Source organism: Staurois parvus, unplaced genomic scaffold, assembly GCF_062004578.1.
Source record: "Staurois parvus isolate SC_StPar_1 unplaced genomic scaffold, SC_StPar_1.0 ptg000080l, whole genome shotgun sequence".
Classification (NCBI taxonomy): domain Eukaryota; kingdom Metazoa; phylum Chordata; class Amphibia; order Anura; family Ranidae; genus Staurois; species Staurois parvus.
This window is the reverse complement of record NW_028317876.1, coordinates 5,753,131-5,772,658: the sequence shown is the minus strand read 5'-3', so window position 1 is coordinate 5,772,658 and position 19,528 is coordinate 5,753,131. Positions and strand designations below refer to the sequence as shown.

At 41.2% G+C, this 19,528-nt stretch overlaps 1 protein-coding gene across 8 annotated transcripts in view; it reads right to left on the bottom strand.

Moving 5' to 3' along the window:
- Window positions 1-19,528, bottom strand: part of SORBS2 (sorbin and SH3 domain containing 2) — a 382,944-nt gene that overhangs the window by 83,000 nt on the left and 280,416 nt on the right. For all 8 annotated transcript variants that reach the window (XM_089669587.1, XM_089669588.1, XM_089669590.1 and 5 more), the window contains 2 exons: window positions 8,994-9,060; window positions 3,750-3,794 (listed from right to left, as the gene is read on the bottom strand). In XM_089669587.1, coding sequence (XP_089525713.1) covers window positions 3,750-3,794; window positions 8,994-9,060 — 112 coding nt within the window. The remainder of the gene's footprint in view (window positions 1-3,749; window positions 3,795-8,993; window positions 9,061-19,528) is intronic.

The following is a 19,528-nucleotide window of genomic DNA, read 5'->3' as shown; positions in this document are numbered from 1 at the left end:
TAGCTCAGACAATCACTGCTGCCATTTGTAAACAAAGAGCCAATAACAAAAGAAGACAGAGGAAGCCAGTGATGGAAATCTTCCTTTGCTGATGCTCTTTGTTTACTATGCTGAGCTGTCACTGCACTGGCATCCCCAGCATGACTCCAGACACCAGGAGTTCTGATACCGCTGTCTCAGAAGCAGATACACCACCTACCCCTCCTAGTTTCAGCCCTGCCAGGTATTGTTTCAATGAAAGATGCAGATATTTAAATATTAAAAGTTACTTTACACTAACATAGAATACATAAACATGGTTCACACAAAATATGTGGCTGGCATGGGTTTTGCAGCCTTTCATTGTATGAGCTTCTTGTCCTGCACAGGAATGGGTGCGGACAGGCCAGTGCTGCAAGCCAATCAAGACCTACATTGTACAGCATTGCATAGCATTGTTATCCTAACATTGGGAGCTTGCTTGAGGTGAGGACACATCAGTGTGTTGCTGTCCAGTCAGGCTGGAGGAGAAATCAAGGAGCAGCTTAACTTTAAGGTCTCATGCAGAAACAAAGTGTAACATCTATAACTGAGTAGAGACTGATGCATCCAGGGAGACCCCTGAGTTAAGATATTCATGCAAAAAAACTGAAGTTTTGTGTTATAGCACTGTTGTTAAAAGAGAAAGTATATTGTAACAGCACATGTGGTGCAATATAAACACCCGTAACATAAATAACTACAAAAACCACATAAAAATATGGAAATATTGAATACAATAATTAGCGATTGGAATATGTATTTGCAAGAAGTTCTTCTTAATCTGCAATTATAGGGAAACGTATTTAACTATAAAAATACTAATGTTATGCAGGAGAAGAATAAGGTATCTTTAAATGAACAAACTTTCATTTTCATTACTATTTTACTGTATGGCTGAAAATATGTGGATACTTCTCCATATGATTGAGTACTGGTGTTTACAGTGAATGGTGCAATTAATGCTACTGCATACTAAAACATTCAGACAATTACAGTGGATATAAAAAAAGTCTACACATCCCTGTTAAGATGTCAGGTTTCTGTGATGTAAAAAAATGAGACAAAGATAAATCATTTCAGAACTTTTTCCACCTTTAACCGCTTCCCAACCACGCTATAGCCTGAAAGACGGCTACATGCGTGCATCATCAGTACCTCCTCATCAATGCCCAACAGTACCGCCTCATTAGAGCTGCCTCATCAGTGCCACCTATCAGTGCAGCCTCATAAGTGCTCATCAGTGCTGCCTATCCGTGCAGCCTCATCAATGCACATCAGTGAAGGATAAAAATTACCTGTTTGCAAAATTTTATAATAGAAACAGAAAACTTTTTTTTTCAAATTTTTTGCACTTTTTTAATTTACAGTGCAAAAAATAAAAACCCCAGTGGCGATTAAATACCACCAAAAGAAAGCTCTATTTGTGCAAAACAAAATTATAAAAATGTTATATGGGTACAGTGTTGCATAACTGCACAATTGTCATTCAAAGTGCGACAGCAATGAAAGCTGAAAATTGGCCTGGGCAGAAAGGGGGTGAAAGCGCCCGGTAGGCAAGTGGTTAATGTGACCTATAAACTGTACAACTCAATTGAAAAACAAACTGAAATCTTTTAGGGAGGAGGGAGTAAACATAAAAAACTAAAATACTGTGGTTGCATAAGTGTGCGCACCTTCTTATAACTGGGGATGTAGCGTAGCTGTGTTCAGAATTAAGCAATCACATTCAAAATCGTGTTAAATAGGAGTCAGTACACACCTGCCATAATGTAAAGTGCCTCTGATTAACCGCAAATAAAGTTCAGCTGTTCTAGTAGGTCTTTCCTGACATTTTCTTAGTCGCATCCTACAGAAAAAGCCATGGTCCACAGACAACATCCAAAGCATCAGAGGGATCTCATTGTTAAAAGGTATCAGTCAGGAGTAGGGTAAAAAAGATTTTCCAAGGCATTAGATATACCATGGAACACAGTGAAGTTATCATCAAGTGGAGAAAATATGTCGCAACAGTGACATTACCAAGAACTGGACGTCTCACCACTGTACATCACCAAAAGAACACCATGGGGCCTTGGTCAAGGTAGAGGGAATTATGAACAGTTCCAAATACCAGTCATTATTGGCACAAAACCTTGAGGCTTCTGCTAGAAAGCTGAACATGAAGATGACCCAAAACATACATCCAAATCAACAAAGGAATGGCTTCACCAGAAGAAGATGTAAGATTTGGAATGGCCCAGCCAGAGCCCAGACCTGAATCCGATCAAAAATCTGTGGGGTGATTTGAAGAGGGCTGTGCACAGGAGTTGCCCTCGCAATCTGACAGATTTGGAGTGTTTTTGCAAGGAAGAGTGGGCAAATATTGCCAAGTCAAGATGTGCCATGCTGATAGACTCATACCCAAAAAGACTGAGTGCTGTAATAAAATCAAAAGGTGCTTCAACAAAGTATAAGTTTAAGGGTGTGCACACTTATGCAACCACATTATTTTAGTTTTTTATTTCTACTTCCCTCCACCTAAAAGATTTCAGTTTGTTGTTCAACTGAGTCGCACAGTTTATAGGTTACATTAAAGGAGGAAAAAGTTCTGAAATGATTTATCTTTGTCTCATTTTTTTACACTGAAACCTGACATTTTAACAGGGGTGTGAAGACTTATTATACCCACCAGGGCTTTTTTTCTCAGAGGAAAGGTGGTGGAACTCCCCCACCCAAACCTGGCCACGCCCCCATCAAACCCTAGGACCACCCCTTTAGAGAACAGGAATGCAAGTAAAATTTGGGAGGGGCTATAAAAGTAAATGTATGGAATTAACACCGCCCCCCCCCCACATTAGTAAGAATAGCGAGTAACACTGCCCCCCCCCACATTAGCAAGAAAAGCGAGAAAAATTGTATCGCCGCTCCTTACCTGATGCTGACGATCCGCGCTATGGTAGGATCGACGAGCAGAGGGCGTGATGACGTCAGCGCGCACCGCCGGGTGTACTAAGATACACCTTTCCTATGGGGGTGGCCGCGCGCCCCCGATGTTTACACGCTGGCGGTAGAGGGGGGGGGGTGAAGCGTGCATGTCCCCGCTCACCGGCTGTGAGCAGCGGCAGTGACAGGTGCCGGGCACGCGCAAGCATGACATAAACAAGCCGCGTCCGGCACCTGTCACTTTCGCTGCTCTGCATAGCTTGTCAGCTCTGCAGAGGCAGTCGGTGAGCGGGGACAAGAAGAAAAAGGTGGCGGAACGCAGTACCGCCGCGTTCCGGCAGAAAGAAAGCCCTGATACCCACTGTATGTGCTTTGATCCTTGCATCAACAGTTTAAAGATGGCCCATTTCTATTCTAGTATGACTACGGCTTATACTCAAAGCACAGTCCATGAAGACATGGTTTGATGAACTGGAGTAGCTCAAACAAAGCGCTGACCTGAACACCTTTGGGATGAATTGGTATGCTGATCATAAACCTTCTCATCTTTTCATCTGTCAGTACCCAATTACTCTTTGGAACAGACAATCCAAAATCTTGTGGAGAACATTTTCAGAAGTATGGAGGCTGTTATATTTGCAAATGGCAATCCAACTTCATATTATTGTTAATGGTGGCGTAATGGGATGTCCAGCAAGCTCATATACAGTAGATGTGATAGATAGGAGTCCACAAACTGTTGGCCATATAGTATGGTGTAGTGTGTGTTTGTATGTGTGTGTTTGTATGTGTCTAGTATAACTCACCTGTGTTATATGCATAGCTTGTGTTGGAATAATCACTGTCATTGTCTGTAAACAAAAAAAATCACTACGTGAGAATTGATCAGAGTAGATTTATTATACACTTAGTACAAGACCTGATTTAAATCAAGAATTACTTCTGCCTTCTCCTTTATGTTTCACGGTTCAGTTCATTTCACAGCTCTTCTCTTTTTAGAGTGATTGCATACCCATTGATTCACCTTGTTTGGTCCTTGCCCTTATCATTGTAATGCATTCCATAGCTCCAAACAATGAATAAAGGAAAAGAGCAATAACATTGCATTAAGGTCCTTAATAATAACCATGTATGGATAAATATTTGCTAAGCCCTTATATAAGAAACACCCTTTAAAGCTTGTTTAAAAATCTATAAAAGTAATTGTGATCTGTGGTTAAAAAAAAGAACAGTTGAATTACAGATGCAATGTTGATTATAACTCAATACATACAATCATTTTCTACAATGCCTATATTTGCTTTACGGCTGTTGGGAGGACATATGCTACGTTTTTGCTACATGCTTAGAGGAAGGGTGCCTCCACCATCTGACGGGTACTGATTCTGTGGCACCTGTCCATTCAATGACATTGAACTACAATAATCCATCTATATCCATTTTGTCCATCTTAAAGTGTAACTATAGTCAAAATAAAAAATGACATACAGTATATGATACAGAATAACAATAGCATTAACACAGCATTTTTTCCCCGTACCACAATTTACCACCTAGTGATACAGACAGTAAGTCTGTTTCAACTCCCTTTAAAGGGCGGTCATGTGGTGCGAGGCAGTGCTTTGCGCTGCGGTGAGCTGAACAAAAGTAAAGCATGCTACTTTTTTTCAGTGCAAAATGCCTGCACACCGCCGCAATGCAGTGGTGTGAATCAAGCACACAGGAGGTGGGACTGCACTGAAATAACTGCTTAGCACAGTCCTACCACATCTGGTGTGAATGGACCCTAACAGACCAAGCTGTTCAGCAAAGTTGGCAGGTAAAGGATTGGGACAAACCATTAGACACTAAAGAGGTGCTTACAATGATCTACTTATATTCATGTATTGGAAACCTTTAACTCAAAAGGGAATAAACTGTTGCTGAAACTGACATAAGTGTTACCAGGAGTTGGGCTTTAAATTGTTAGTCACTTAGGTAAAGACCATATAAATCTGCTAGTCTATCTAATACTACCCTTTCCACAGATTAACAATGCTGCTGCTTCCCGAAGTTGTTTATGTTGCTCCTCCCTAGATCAGGGGTGTATTTATCACAAGGCAAAGAAGGCATTTGCCGCCCCTGTTACATTGAAATTAGGGTGGGGGAGGCGGTCGTCAGGGGGTATAGGATGGAAGTTGAATGAGGCTCTTCTGGATCAGGAGATTGATCAGAAGATTAGAAAAGAGATTGAAAGATTTTTTCAGGAGAATGAGACAGAGGAAGTGTCTGAGACTACAGTATGGGAGTCCCATAAGGCCTACATAAGAGGCATATTGATCGTGTCCGGGGCAAAAAAGAAAAGGAAAAGAAGAGAGAAACTTACTGGGTTGTTAAAAGAAATATTTGACCTGGAGCAGATACACAAAAATAGAATAACAAAAGAGATAAGAAGATAATAGAAGGTAGAAGGTAATAAAAAAGAAAGAAGAACTAGAAATATTGATGGAGGAGGAGAGGAGAAGAGTTTTTAGGGTGGGTGGTAGTGTTAGATAGGTGGGGGGGGGGGGGTAATGGGAATAAAGATAGAAAGGGGATATAATTAATGGTTTGGATACAACTGACGGTTTTGTATGTTATATGAGAGTAATGATGAAATATGTATTTTTAAATGGAAAATGAATAAATATTTAAATAAAAAAAAAAGAAGGCATTTGCCTAGGGCGGCATTTTTCAGGGGGGGCAGCACCGCCCCCTGGAAGAAGAGATGGAAGAAAGGACACACGCAATCTGGGGACCAGGTGGGATCCAAGAGAGGCTGCGGGCTGCTTGATGGTGTATGCAGAGCCTGACTTTCATTCCAGGAGATGTCCGTAGCTGTGAAGGTGAGTATCTTTCTCTCTCTTGCTGGGGGTCGGTGGTGGTGTGGCCAGTGTATGGAGAGCGATGGTAGTAGAAGGCTTTCTTGAGTGGGCGGGTGGTGTTGGTTGGAGTCAGGCTCTCTCTCTCCGGGGGGGGGGGGGCAGGGGTGATTTTGCCTAGGGCAAAACCTAAATACACCACTGTTGACTAATGTATTCAGGCTCTGAACAGTGACTGCATGTGCCAATAATTTTTCACCTTCACCACTCAATTTCTAAATCCACTTTTGTTGAGCCGGGTGGTCAGCAGGAATCAGCCAAACTTCTTGTCATCTATGGATAGCTTAAACTACGAGTTGCCTGGGATTAGCCAGTTTTGTGGCCTCCTGATATGCTAGCACTTATTTTAGTACTATCCCATTCAGCCAGTAAGTTCCTCCACAACCAAAAGTACTAGGTATTTCTCTCTGTTCCTGGCACTGAACAGAGTGGTGGGGGGTTGCATTAAAGGTAAGTATATTCTGATGGGGATGGAGGTGTGTAAATCATATCTAAATCTAAAAACAAAAAAGTTATATATTGCAGCTCACCAGTCCTCAGGTGAAGTGGCTGCATTAGTTTTCTTTTTTAGGCTTTTTTTCCTTTACTTTTACCTAGTGATTTCTCTAGAAACGCACCACTGTCTTAGGGAGATAGCGCTTACTTACCGTACTGTATTTATGAAGAAAAGAAGCATTGTCACCCTGGAACAAGAATACAGGACATCCCCTCTCCTCATCTTCATTACACAGGGAAAAGGGTTTGTGTAGGACATTGGATTTCAATCAAGATTGACAGAGATTGTTTGCATCTGCAAAAACTATGTCAGCCCAAAAAAGAAAACTAATGCATCCACCCTATCTAAAGACTGTTTAGCTGCAATACATTACATTTTTATTCCTGGGTTAAGATCAGGGGCGGACTGACCGTTTGGAAACTGGGGCACTGCCCGAGGGCCCGGGGTCAGTAGGGGGCCCCCGTAAAATGTCCCTGGTACCTTTTTCATAGGCTTTTTTGAGTTTGGGCAAGGACACATGGGCCCCATGATCCCCTATTGCCCAGGGGGTCAGTAGGGGGCCCCATGAGATGCCCCTGGTACCTTTTTCATAGGATTTTTTGAGGCAAGGACACAGGGGCCCCATGATCTCCTATTGCCCGGGGGCCCCATTAGTTGTCAGTCCGCCCCTGGTTAAGATCCACCCATTTGCTGGGGAAACTCCCTGTTTTGAGAGGTTTGTATCTGGCAGTGTAGACCACCCAGAGAATAGGTAAGTATTTGAATCTTCTTTCTAGAGCAACAGTCTCTAAACTGTGGACCAGGGGCGGACTGACCATTTGGAAACTCGGGCACTGCCCAAGGGCCCGGGGTCAGTAGGGGGCCCCATGAGGTGCCTCTGGTACCTTTTTCATAGGCTTTATTGAGTTTGGGCAAGGACACTGGGGCCCCATGATCCCCTATTGCCCGGGGGCCCCATGAGTTGTCAGTCCGCCCCTGCTGTGGACCAAGGGCCAGATGCAGCCCTTTACAAGCCTTTACCTGGCCCTTGGGGCACTATTCCTTCCAAAGACATCAACAGTGGGGCATAATTCCTCCACTGATACCAATGGTAGGGAACTATTACTCCAACTGATATCAATGATGGGGTACTATTCCTCCCAGTAATACCAATGATGTGTCACTATTCCTCCTCTTACTGACCACAGGCACTGACTACCAACCCTAAAGCAATGTTTATTCTCACTGATGCTAGACCCAGGACATTTTCTACCCTCATTGGCACAACATGCCCCCCCCCCCCAAAGTCTGAAGGATAGTAAACTGGCTCTTTGTTTGAGCAGTTTTAAGCGTAGTAATTTCTAGCATGGAATTCCACTTTTAAATCCTTGCAATGGGCATTGATCACCCAGAAGGGATTGTTTTTTTCTAAAAAAAAAGTGGAGTTACTCTTTAATTAAACAGTAGAAGGACCCCAGGCGCAAGAAGCAGTTTTACTTCCTCGGCAACTGACACTCTCCCTTTCTACCTATACTCAGGTAGTGGACTGTCCCTTGGCATCCTCACATTCAGTGCAGGGCTCTGCATTGGGCTTGATGATGTCAGAGTATCAGTGACTGTCAGAGTGGGGCAGCCCCACTGCAAGGAAGGATTTGTACTTTCCTTGTAGTTCAACTTTAAATCAAATGAATTGCTTCTAATGGTAGTACAACATCCAAAAAAAACACAAGATCATTTTATCTGACCAGGTGAACCTAATGGTACATACAGTGATTTAATATTCAAAGGTGATAATACCCCTATATATCCTTCTATACAAACTGAGTGGTTTGTCAATTATTAGGAAACCTTCCATGGCCTTCCAAATCACAAGATGCAAACATCACTAAACCTTTATGGGAAGTTTTAAAGGTCAGAGTGCAAAGTAGTTTTCTACCTTTTCGGGGTGATTTACTAAAACTGGTGCACTCAAAATTTGGTGCAGCTGTGCATAGTAACCTATCAGCTTCTTACTTCAGCTTGTTCAATTAAGCTTTGACAATAAAACCTGGAAGCTGGTTGGTTTCTATGCACAGCTGCACCAGATTCTGTGTGCACAAGTTTTAGTATATCTCCCGCTTTGTCTCTAAAATGGTGCAAAATGAAGTGGTTTTGGAGGGAATGGTTCGCCTAGTCCATATATGGTCCTCGAAATTAATACATTACTATGTCTTTCCATTATTTTGTGCATACCCAGAATTATCAGTACAGGAGTAAAATGTCCTGCTTCTTTCAATACATAAAAATGATTATCTCAAATCATAATTAAAACGGTTTTAAGAATAAACCTATGAGTAAGTTTAATACACACCTTAAACATGATGTACAGTCTCATCAGAGAGTAAAGGCACATTTATTTAAGGTATAAAAATAACATTTTATATACACTCAAAATTTTCAGGGGGTTTGAAAAGCAGTGCTCTAATTTAATTTATAGTGCTACATTGGGCTGCCATAAAAATTACAACCAAAGAATCGAGAATGCAGAAACACAACCTTATATAAACTAACCAACTAACCCCATTGTAATGTACAACGCTGAGTGAACTATTGGCGCTTTATAAATACTGTATAATAATAATAAAATAATAATAATAATAAATAATAACCAATCAAAATATAAAGAATACACATACCTGGCTTGTGGACCATATGGATCTGCTTGAACATGGTCTTGTACCAGTCTTTTGGTCTATCAACTGTCTATAGGGGAAAAAGCATAATAATATGTTACATTTACAAAGTTAAACATGTACATGTGCTATACAGTTTGTGAAAACAGGAGCATACCAATTTGTTTAAAAAGGACACCAATTCCTTAGATATTGTTAGTGAGTTATCTGACTGAAAATCCATGTCTGCCAGCTGTACGCCGTGTCCTCTCGTTTGGCCTCCCGTAAGATATTATGTTGATTTGGATGATCTGCTTATGGCAAACAAAAATCTCTCCAATATACAATGCAACTATAACTAATCCAACCTGTTGAGCTACTAAAGCAACCACATTTTTACTGTGTTCTACTTGTACAATACAACTTGTTATAACTCTGACTGGGAACATGGGCAAACCAATTTTAATGTATACTATTCAATCAGTAAAACAACAGATTGAAAAGCTGAATTAGATCAATGCAAAACAAAAACAAAACCATGTTGTAATTGTATCAAACGATATTGCAGCTGAATTCCACTATAATTCTATGAGGCTATTAAGTTGACTTACACAAATATATCTGCCTAAACACATGTTAGTTTCTGCAATGAATACATGAACACTTAGCCATTTTATACAGTCAAGGATCTGATCAATAAGCACAGTACAGATGCAATGGTCAACACCTCCCAGCTTGAAGATTTCATTTGTGACAGCCATATACATTTGGAATCTAGTCATCACATTCAGTATTAGATGCCTGCATAATGCAAGGCTTGTTTCAGTCAGCCCAACTCATTGTCATCTCAAATTAAAGTCTATAATCTGGTGAACTGCTGCAATACAGGGATGATGCAACTCATATTTTGACTTATGAATTATACTCGGGGCATCAAGCAACCAGCGAAGGCCTGTATCAATAAACATTCCAATATGCTGGAAATAGTCCATTTGGCATGAAGTTGAAGTGGGATTAAAATACAAAGGTATAATTTGGAGGAGATACTGATAAACTGCTATGGTTTTTAAATGACTCCAGGAAGTCTTTGAAAGCATAAATAGGTGGCCATAAATAAAAAATGCAACATTACATTTTGTCCATGCAGCTTAATTATTCCAGCCAGTCTTCAATTATACAGAAGGTTAACAGAAAAACTTGGACCAGCTGGTTTCGTCACTAGCAGGAGTCACGCTATTCTACCTGCAATTAGAGATCTTACATACTGATTCCTTTCTGAGGAATAATTAGCTAGACAACTACCTCTGACAGACCAGAACCAGGGAGAAACTCGCCGATGGCTAGAATTTAAGTTATGCGTTCAACTGTCCAAATTCAGCAATATCATCATTAATAAGTTACTGGTTATAACTATATCAGTATATACAGTATATAGACTAATTATTTATACAGACTATTTACTGAGGTCTGGCTAACAGGTAAAACATAGACCTAGGGCTTGACGCTTTAGTCCACCCAACATTTACGAAGCCTCCATGCTCCAGGACACAACAGAGAAAGTGAAAGCCCTCTGAGCCTAAGTCAGCTGTGCACAATATGACTAAAGCTAGCCAAACACATTTAGATTTCTACTGTTCAGTCTGAAAAAATCACTCAATTTTCTAATCTGTGCTAATCAATGTGAATGGAAGAATCTTCCTTGCCAGCTTTTGTATTCAGACAGCTGCAGCACCTTGGGCTGTCTACATACTGAACAGTGACTGCATCTGATCGGCCAACAATTTTCAACACAATACTCTCGATTTTTCAATTGACTATTTGTGGACCAGGAATTGGTTGATATTTGAGCCATATATGGCCAGTTTATATAATGAGGACTACCGGACAGGTAATACGTAGACCTAGAACTGGAAGCTGCACCCCACCCAAAGCTCTACATTCTCCAGACAAAAACTTACTAGGATTTGTATCTGTTTTCCATAAAAGACATAAACCCTGAAGCCCTTCACCATCTGTAGGTGAGAAACCCACAGACCATCCACAATCCACCTCCACCTCCGCAACATCGCCAAAATACGCACGTTCCTAACCCCAGAAACCACTAAACAGCTCATCCACTCCCTCATCATATCACGACTCAACTACTGCAACTCCCTCCTCACTGGCCTGCCTCGCCGCTGGCTATCCCCGCTTCAGTCAATCCTGAATACGGCTGCCAGACTCATTCACCTTTCCAACCGCTCCATCTCTGCCACCCCCCTCTGCCAATCCCTCCACTGGCTTCCGATTGCGCAACGGATCAAATTCAAAATCCTAACGCTGACGTACAAAGCCGTCCACCACACTGCCCTGAACTACATCACTGACCTAATATCCAAGTACTGCCCAGCACGCACACTCCGCTCCTCACAAGACCTCCTTCTCTCTAGTTCCCTGGTCTCCTCCTCCTATGCCCGCCTCCAGGACTTCTCCAGGGTGTCACCCATCCTCTGGAACTCCCTGCCCCAACCCATCAGATTATCACCTACTCTCCTCTCCTTTAGGCGCACCCTGAAAACCCATCTCTTCAGGGAAGCCTACCCCACCCCCTGCTAACTTGCCAACCTCCTCCACTCTTCCTACCACTTCATCCCCCACAGCTATCTCCTCCTGTGCCACCATCCCCTCCCTCCTAGATTGTAAGCTCCAAAGAGCAGGGCCCTCAATCCCCTCATGTTTTGCATTGTATTGGTATTGTTCTGTCACATGTTCTGTCCCCCTTTGTAATGTACAGCGCTGAGCGAACTATTGGCACTTTATAAATACTGTATAATAATAATAATAATAATCCTGCCAGCCACTGCAAAATGACAATGAAAGCTTGAGCCTCTCCTTTCCCCACATCACCACTACACCAACAAGAAATGTATTTTCTACATTATGATACACCTTCTCACAATCAGCAAAACACTGAGGATATTATGACTCATACATCAGAAGGACCTACCTTATTACTAAATAACATTCACACCCCGAAGTTTGAAAAATCTAGCATTTTGGAATATATCACTCAGTGAAATTTTCAGAAAAGTGAAAATCATATATCCAGGGGACCCTCTTCTGGGTAACCGTATATTGCATACCTGTATTTCACTCCACAATTGCTGTTTATTATTGACTGATTAATGATTGTCATCTAACATTATTTCTACTACTTGTACCTCCTGGACAAGGGTAAATGTTCATATTAATAGTTTATTTCTTCTGGTTTTTACCTCCCTCAACAACAACAATTGAAAAAATTTGAAAACAAAAGTGTTTTATTACAGTCTTTGTCTCAGCTGAGGAGACTTTCTATCATTTCATGTCTTAACAAGAAGAAAAATCTCTCCAATGGAAACACAGGCTTGCAGACAAAAGCTGAACAGAAGGTCTAACAAACCTCACTCTAAAGTTGTGGGTGGAGATTTTATATTTTAGCTGTTCATAATTGGAAACATAGCACTATAGTGTTTCTTGGAACTGGCACTATCCCTCACACATTACTCAAACGTCCACAGTCTACAATCGAATGAAACCACTAAAAACAGTTGTGGAAGATTCTACCGCACAATTTATTCTGTGCCTCTAATAAAGCACAGATCAATATCAAATAAAATGTGAATTTAACTAATCTGTGGCAGATGATGAAAACACAGTTTTTTGCAATGTAAATACACTATCATAGTAATTGTGTGTCTTGTATTTTGTTTATTTTTAAATTGGTAGTATGAAATGTTAAAGCGGAGCTCAACGCAAAAGGGAAATTATGCTTTAAGTACTTGTTCACTCGCTCCCCATGAGCTCCTTTGGGGAGCAGGGGGCATAGGCGATCGGAAGTGGAAGTTTTTCTCCCCCCCTCCCTTACCATAGTCATCTGGGACACGTGACAGGTCCCAGAAGACCACAGGACCATTCACAAGAGCGCAGCGCTACTCACGCATGCACAGTGGGCACCCGTATATGAAGCTGCAAGCTGTCACAGCCAAGTGCTCACACTTAAGATGCCGGCCCCGGGGAGTGAGGACAGCTGGTGAAACTGGCTGCGTTAAGTACACCGCTGGATCGAGGGGGCCGGTGAGTGGCTGTTTTTTAAAAGTCAGCAGCTACAGTTTTTGTAGCTCCTGACTTTGTTTCTTTTTTTTTTTAACAGGAGCTCCGCTTTAACTATTGCATTCCATAGTGTTACAAATATGTAGATATTTTCTACAGCCTAGAGTAGAATAATAACATACCGTTTAAACTGCTCACCTATCACATTTTAAAACGGAAAGAAAAAAATACAAGCAGACAGTGTGAACGCTATTAACCTTCTATCAGTCTTTATAATTATGCAGCAGATTGGGTATTAATTGGATTAAACAAATGATTAAATGTTACCGCCCTCACAAGTCACTTTGCAGCATGATGACCTCTTTGAAAATCAATAGTATAAGACGGGCTTTGTATTTCCTAATTATGTTATTGTTTGTGCCAGTTAAAAGGATACCAGTGAGAAAATATTAGAATTTTCGTCATAGGGCACAGGCAGAATTCGCCATCTAGAGGGAACTAGGTGATCATTTAACCACAGCCTGCAGCTAATTAGACTGTGCTCATTATGCCTATATATTAAATCATACGACTGTGACATGACCTGAAAACAATATAACTAGGAGAACCAGGGCAGGAGATGGGGCTTTTCAGATAGTACATGAATAAGACATGGCTCTGGATTATTAATAGGGTCTCACATTCTTGTTTATCAGACATTTTGGCGCAGAAATGAGTATTTGGCAGCGTCAGCAATGTTTTCTATCTCTCATACATACAGCAATTGGATTATACTGCCCAGTATTTCTCAGAAGCTGTTCCATGTCTCCTTGCTTTTCCCCAGATTGGGGCTCTCAGCTATGGTACACAGTCAGCATGCATCAGGGGCTAAGCAACTACCAGCATGATAACTGCAATCACAGAGCTGAAACATTCATTAGCCATTTTAACCACTCATCTTGCGAAATTAAAGCTGACTTGAAGCTAGAATGCAGAGCCTGCATATGTGTGAGGCTGCCACTACCCCCTGTTCACAAAACATTGCATTACACAAATTAAAAAAAATACACACACACACAATATAGATTTACATTAGTGTATTTTGGGCAGAACAGTGGCTAAATGGTTAGCACTTCCGCCTGGCAGTACTATGGTCGTTGGTTTGAATCCCAACCACGGCACCACCTGGAGTTTGCATGTTCTCCCTGTGCCTGTGTGGGTTTCCTTCCACATTCTAAAGACATGCTGGTAGGTTAATTGGATCCTGTCTAAACTGGCCCTAGTATGTGTATGTATGAATGTAAGTTAGGGACCTGAGATTGTACACCTCTTGAGGGTTAGGGACTGATGTAAATGTACAATGTATATGTGAAGTGCTACGTAAATTGACAGCGCTATATAAGTACCTGAAGTAATTAATCTGGTGTGAAAAAATGCTGTAAATTAAAAATGCTATTGGAAATAAAAGTGTTAATGGGTAACTCCACTTTCATTAAAATAAGTAGCAAATAAAAAAAAAAATATAGCATATACAATTTAAACAGAAAAATCATATTGTAATTGAATCTTATTAAAAATGACCTTTCCTTTCCAATCTGCAGCACTATAAACCTCTGTAAAATGGAATGCAATATGGCTACCTGGGGGTGTTCTGTACACAGATGATGTACAGAATGCCCCCAGATATGTCATTTCCCGCTTGTGTGATTGGCTTACTGATTTTCCCAGAAGTCTGCACTAAGATACAAGTCACATTATGGGCATCCCCTGCAACAAAAGGTCATTTTGGTGAGATACTTCCAAAGGAAATCATGTCTAAAGGGATACAGACCCTGAAATTTTCCTAATTAGAGCACTGCAGGTGCAACAGCTGATTGATAATTATAAAATCACTCCCATGCAGACTATCTCTGCACATGGACACAGACAAACAGCTACTCCTTCAGAATAATAAAAGGTAGCACTCTGCAACAAAGTTTGTTAACATCCTTGCAATGTACATAGATCACCCAGAGGGGAATGATTTTTTCTCAACAAAAGTGGAGTTACTCTTTAATAGTCTATGTTTATCAAATAATAAAATGGAAAAAAATTCCAGAAGAAGAGAAATCCAAATCAAATCAGTATCTGATGTGATTACTCTTTGCCTTTAAAGCAGCACCAATTAGTGCCCAGTAGTAGTACTACGTCAAAGAATGCAGGCACTGCAAACCTAATCTATTGCCACTTGATATGGCTGGTAATGACATAAGCATAGAATTGGATTAACAATGGTAGTAACACAATTTAGCTTACAGGGCGATTAGTAATAAGGACTAGGCATAAGATGACACTCAGCATAAATAGTAGCAAGGTCACTTAAAGTGCAGCAGCGGGCAGTAATAAAGCTTGATTTACCAAACAGAGGAACAATACTGACTGGATGTGCACTCTCCACAGAAATGAAGGAAAGGAGAGAAGGAAGCAAAGGGGGCTTGCAGGTGGTTTTACGGGAGGGGCAGTCTTTATGTTGTACTTCTGCTGGCTATCATTGTAGACCTTTAAGAAATGTCGGTGCATGTAACAGTTTTAGTAAAGCAGCATGCAGTATACAGTAGGTACGGAGAAGATGTAGTACGGGTGTGGTATAGGTGTTACAGGTGTACTGTAGGAGCAGTATATGTGCGGTAAATATGCAGTGAAAGTGTGGTATACTTAATGTCCTGCCTCCAGTAACTCCTGGCAGACTCCTGCCTGCCAGGTGGAAGCAGTCAGGCAGCTGTTCAGAGGTGGACGCGATCATCCATTTTGCTCCAAACCCCTCCATTTTGTATCTCTCTCTCCCAAATCACATTCCTCCGATATCCCCCTCCCTCTCTGTTGAGTGACATGTGGTCTGGATGATGACAGAGATCACAGGCAGCAAACTCATTGGGAGGGCGTCATGGCTATAAAACTTACTAGCTGGTGCCCCTATGTCTGCGAGACTCTTGCTGGAGAAGGGATCGTAAAACCATAAACCCAGCCCTCATGGAGCTTCAAAGACATTCCAGGTAGTCGTAAAAACAGACTTACAATTAAAAACTCACTTTTCCATATAATTTTATATCTTCAAATAGGACATAATTACATAAACATGGAGCACATATTCGGACGGCTCACTTTAAGACAAGTCGCCTGGTATATTACACCCCCTAGCTGGCATATACAGGAGAGCAGAAAATTATATCTCCTTAAGCATCCAAGCAGGTATCTCATATTTCACATGTAGGCGTTCAGCAGAAGATTCTACGTATTAATCTACTCTTGGATAGAATGTTATATGTATCCAGGGTAAGTTATGAACCATAATATAAGCTAAGAGGGATTTTTGGTCATAGCTTGGGTCTACGCCTGCCACACCCGCCAAAATGAGGCAATTAGTTCTCTGCTTCAGGGAGACACCCTGCTGAGTTCCTGGATAAAGGCTGTGATGCTTGAAGTTAAGTTAAGCTGAGTTGAAGTTGAAGAATCTCCCTTTTAACATTGGAACTAACTTTGGGAGATAAGACCCTTTTGGCTCTGAAACCTGATCTGCTTAACCCAAGGTGGACGGCAAGTACTTTATCCCTCTAAACTTCTTTCTGTTATCTCTTTGCTGTGCTATTGTTCTCTGTATATTTAGGTATATATATATTGGCTACATCTTTTTCTGTAAATATTTTTATTGCACCCTTTTGACCTTTTAGTAATAAATCTTACTTTCTGAAAGTGTTGAACTGTTTCTAAAGCTCTTTACTGCAAACTAAGAATCCCTGCCTCTGAAAAGCGCTACTGCGTGTGTGTTTTAAACTTCGGTGTATCTCTGCCTGCAGTGACAGTGGTATACTGACGATTATTCACACATCATAGTGTTATTGCTGATATTGCCGAGTTTCCTCTTTCTCTGTATAAAAAGGAGGTGGTGGCAGAGTGAAGGGTTAATTGCGTAATTAACCTGACCCAGTAGCAATCGCTCTCAGGCTGCAAGTACACAGGTTGTGGTCCATTAGCTGGAAAATCTGTGTGCAGGGTGCAGCTGGGCGTGGCATTGTTACGCACGTGACAGCGCAGTTTTAGATTGGCTAGTCCTTTGGTCACGAGTTTGGTGAGAAGGGCTGGGGTCTGACGCCACAATCGTCACAGTACCCACACCCCATACATGCTCCCAACAAGTATCTGGGCCCCGCTTACCCAACTGCGGGCTCAGGGAGTGCCATGGTGGGTGCCAGCAGGTGGAGAGAATGTCCGCTCTCCTCCCCTTCTTTCTGTTATCTGGAAGGTTACATGTATGATGTCACTTCCAGGTCATGGCTGTCACTTGTGACACATTGTGTCACATGTATTGCACTGCAGGGTCAATAAACAGAACTTGTCACCTAAAAATCATCACATGGGGGACTTTGTGTCCTCTATGCGGTGAAAAAAAAGTGAAGAAAAAATGTTTTTTCTTTATTATTGCCCAGGCATGAAAACGTTGATTGCGATACACGTTACATAAAGCTGCGTATGCCGGAGTGAGAGCAATAATTCTAGCACAAGACCTCCTCTGTAACACTAAACTAGACCTGTAACGGCTTTTAAAGTGTAGCCTACAGAAAATATATGGTACTGAAGTTTGTAGCCATTTCATAGGCACACACAAATTTAAGGGTTGGCATGTTGGGTATCTATTTACTCAGCGCAACCTCATATTGCATTTGTTTGCCCTAAAATTCACTTTAGTTTGCTTTTTACTGAAAGTTTTTACTGAAAGTTTGCAGTAATATCCAGTGACATAAAAAATTGGAACTAATGCAGGCCATAGACGGGGAGAAAAACGGACGATTTTTCTTTTAAAAAACGAAAAATCGGTCGTTCAAGCGGCCGACGTTACCACCAATGGTAAAAAAAATCGGCCGATTTTCATCCCGTCTACAGCTGGCAAAAAGTGTCCCTGCAGAGAGCTCTGCTATTTCTTTGACAGTTCTTTGACATTTATAGCGGTTGCAACAATGTATCTATTTGTATCCATTTAGGATACAGATGTTTTTATTCGGAAACAAATAGATACAATGTTGCAACCGCTGTAAATGTCAAGGAACTGTCAAAGAACTGTCAAAGAAATAGCGGAGCTCTCTGCAGGGACACTTTTTGCCGTACTGGAATTCCTCTTATTTTTCATCCTTCTTCTTCTTCTTTTTCTTCATCATCATCCTCATCTTACTCTTCTTCATCATCATCCTCGTCTTCTTCATCACCATCCTCTTCTTCTTCTTCATCATCCTCTTCTTCTTCATCATCATCCTCTTCATCATCATCCTCTTCTTCTTCATCCTCCTCCTCTTCTTCTTCATCATCATCCTCTTCTTCTTCATCATCATCCTCTTCTTCTTCATCCTCTTCTTCTTCTTCATCATCCTCTTCTTCTTCATCATCATCCTCTTCTTCTTCTTCTTCATCCTCCTCTTCTTCTTCTTCTTCTTCATCCTCCTCTTCTTCTTCTTCTTCTTCATCATCCTCCTCTTCTTCTTCTTCTTCATCATCCTCCAATTCTTCTTCTTCTTCTTCATCCTTCTCTTCTTCTTCTTCATCCTCTTCTTCTTCTTCATCTTCTTCATCATCATCCTCTTTTTCTTCTTCTTCTTCATCATCATCCTCCTCCTCTTCTTCGTCTTCTTCTTCTTCATCCTGCTCTTCTGCTTCTTCATCATCCTCTTCTTCTTCATCATCATCCTCTTCTTCTTCATCATCCTCTTCTTTTTCATCTTCTTCTTTTTCTTCTTTTTGTCTTCCTCTTGCAGGTCACTGCTCATGCGCAGATTTTTTATCGGTAAAAAATCAGCCGATTTGCCCATCATTGCCGCGAAAATCGCCCGATCGGCAAAATCGGCCGATTTTTTTTCCAACTTTACCGATAAAAAAATCTGCCAAAATACCGAAAAACGGCCGAACAAATAGCCCACTAACGATCCGAAAATCGGCCGATTTTATTTTCGTCCGAAAAATCAGCCGATTTTCGACCCATCTATGGCCTGCATAACACTATGTAATTCTCTAGGGTGTCAGCTTTCAGAAAATATATGTTTGGGGAGTTTGTGTAATCTTCAGGCCTGAAATAAGTTTTTAAACGTGTGCAAAACATTTTTTGCAAAAACAGCTCTGGCAGTGAAAGGGTTAAAGTCAATTCACTAAAGAACACACATATTCGTTATTTATCACCTGCCAGTAGGCAGACAGTATTTTAGCAATGTACAAAATAACAATGAGTCCTGGTTCACACTGATGGAGTGCGATTTCTATGTGTTTTCAAGTGCAATTTCAGGAGCAGTTGAGATGGGATTCTGCTGTGATTTTCTGTTCTGGCTAATTTTGTGACATTAGAAATAGGTGTATCTTGCACTGAAATCGCATTGTGATTGAACACCTATCCGTTTTCACTGCTGGTTCCTTTCAAGTCTATGGGACTCAAAAACACACCACGTCGCACCAAACAAGCACAGTACCCTTTTGTAAATTGCATTGTGTTTGGT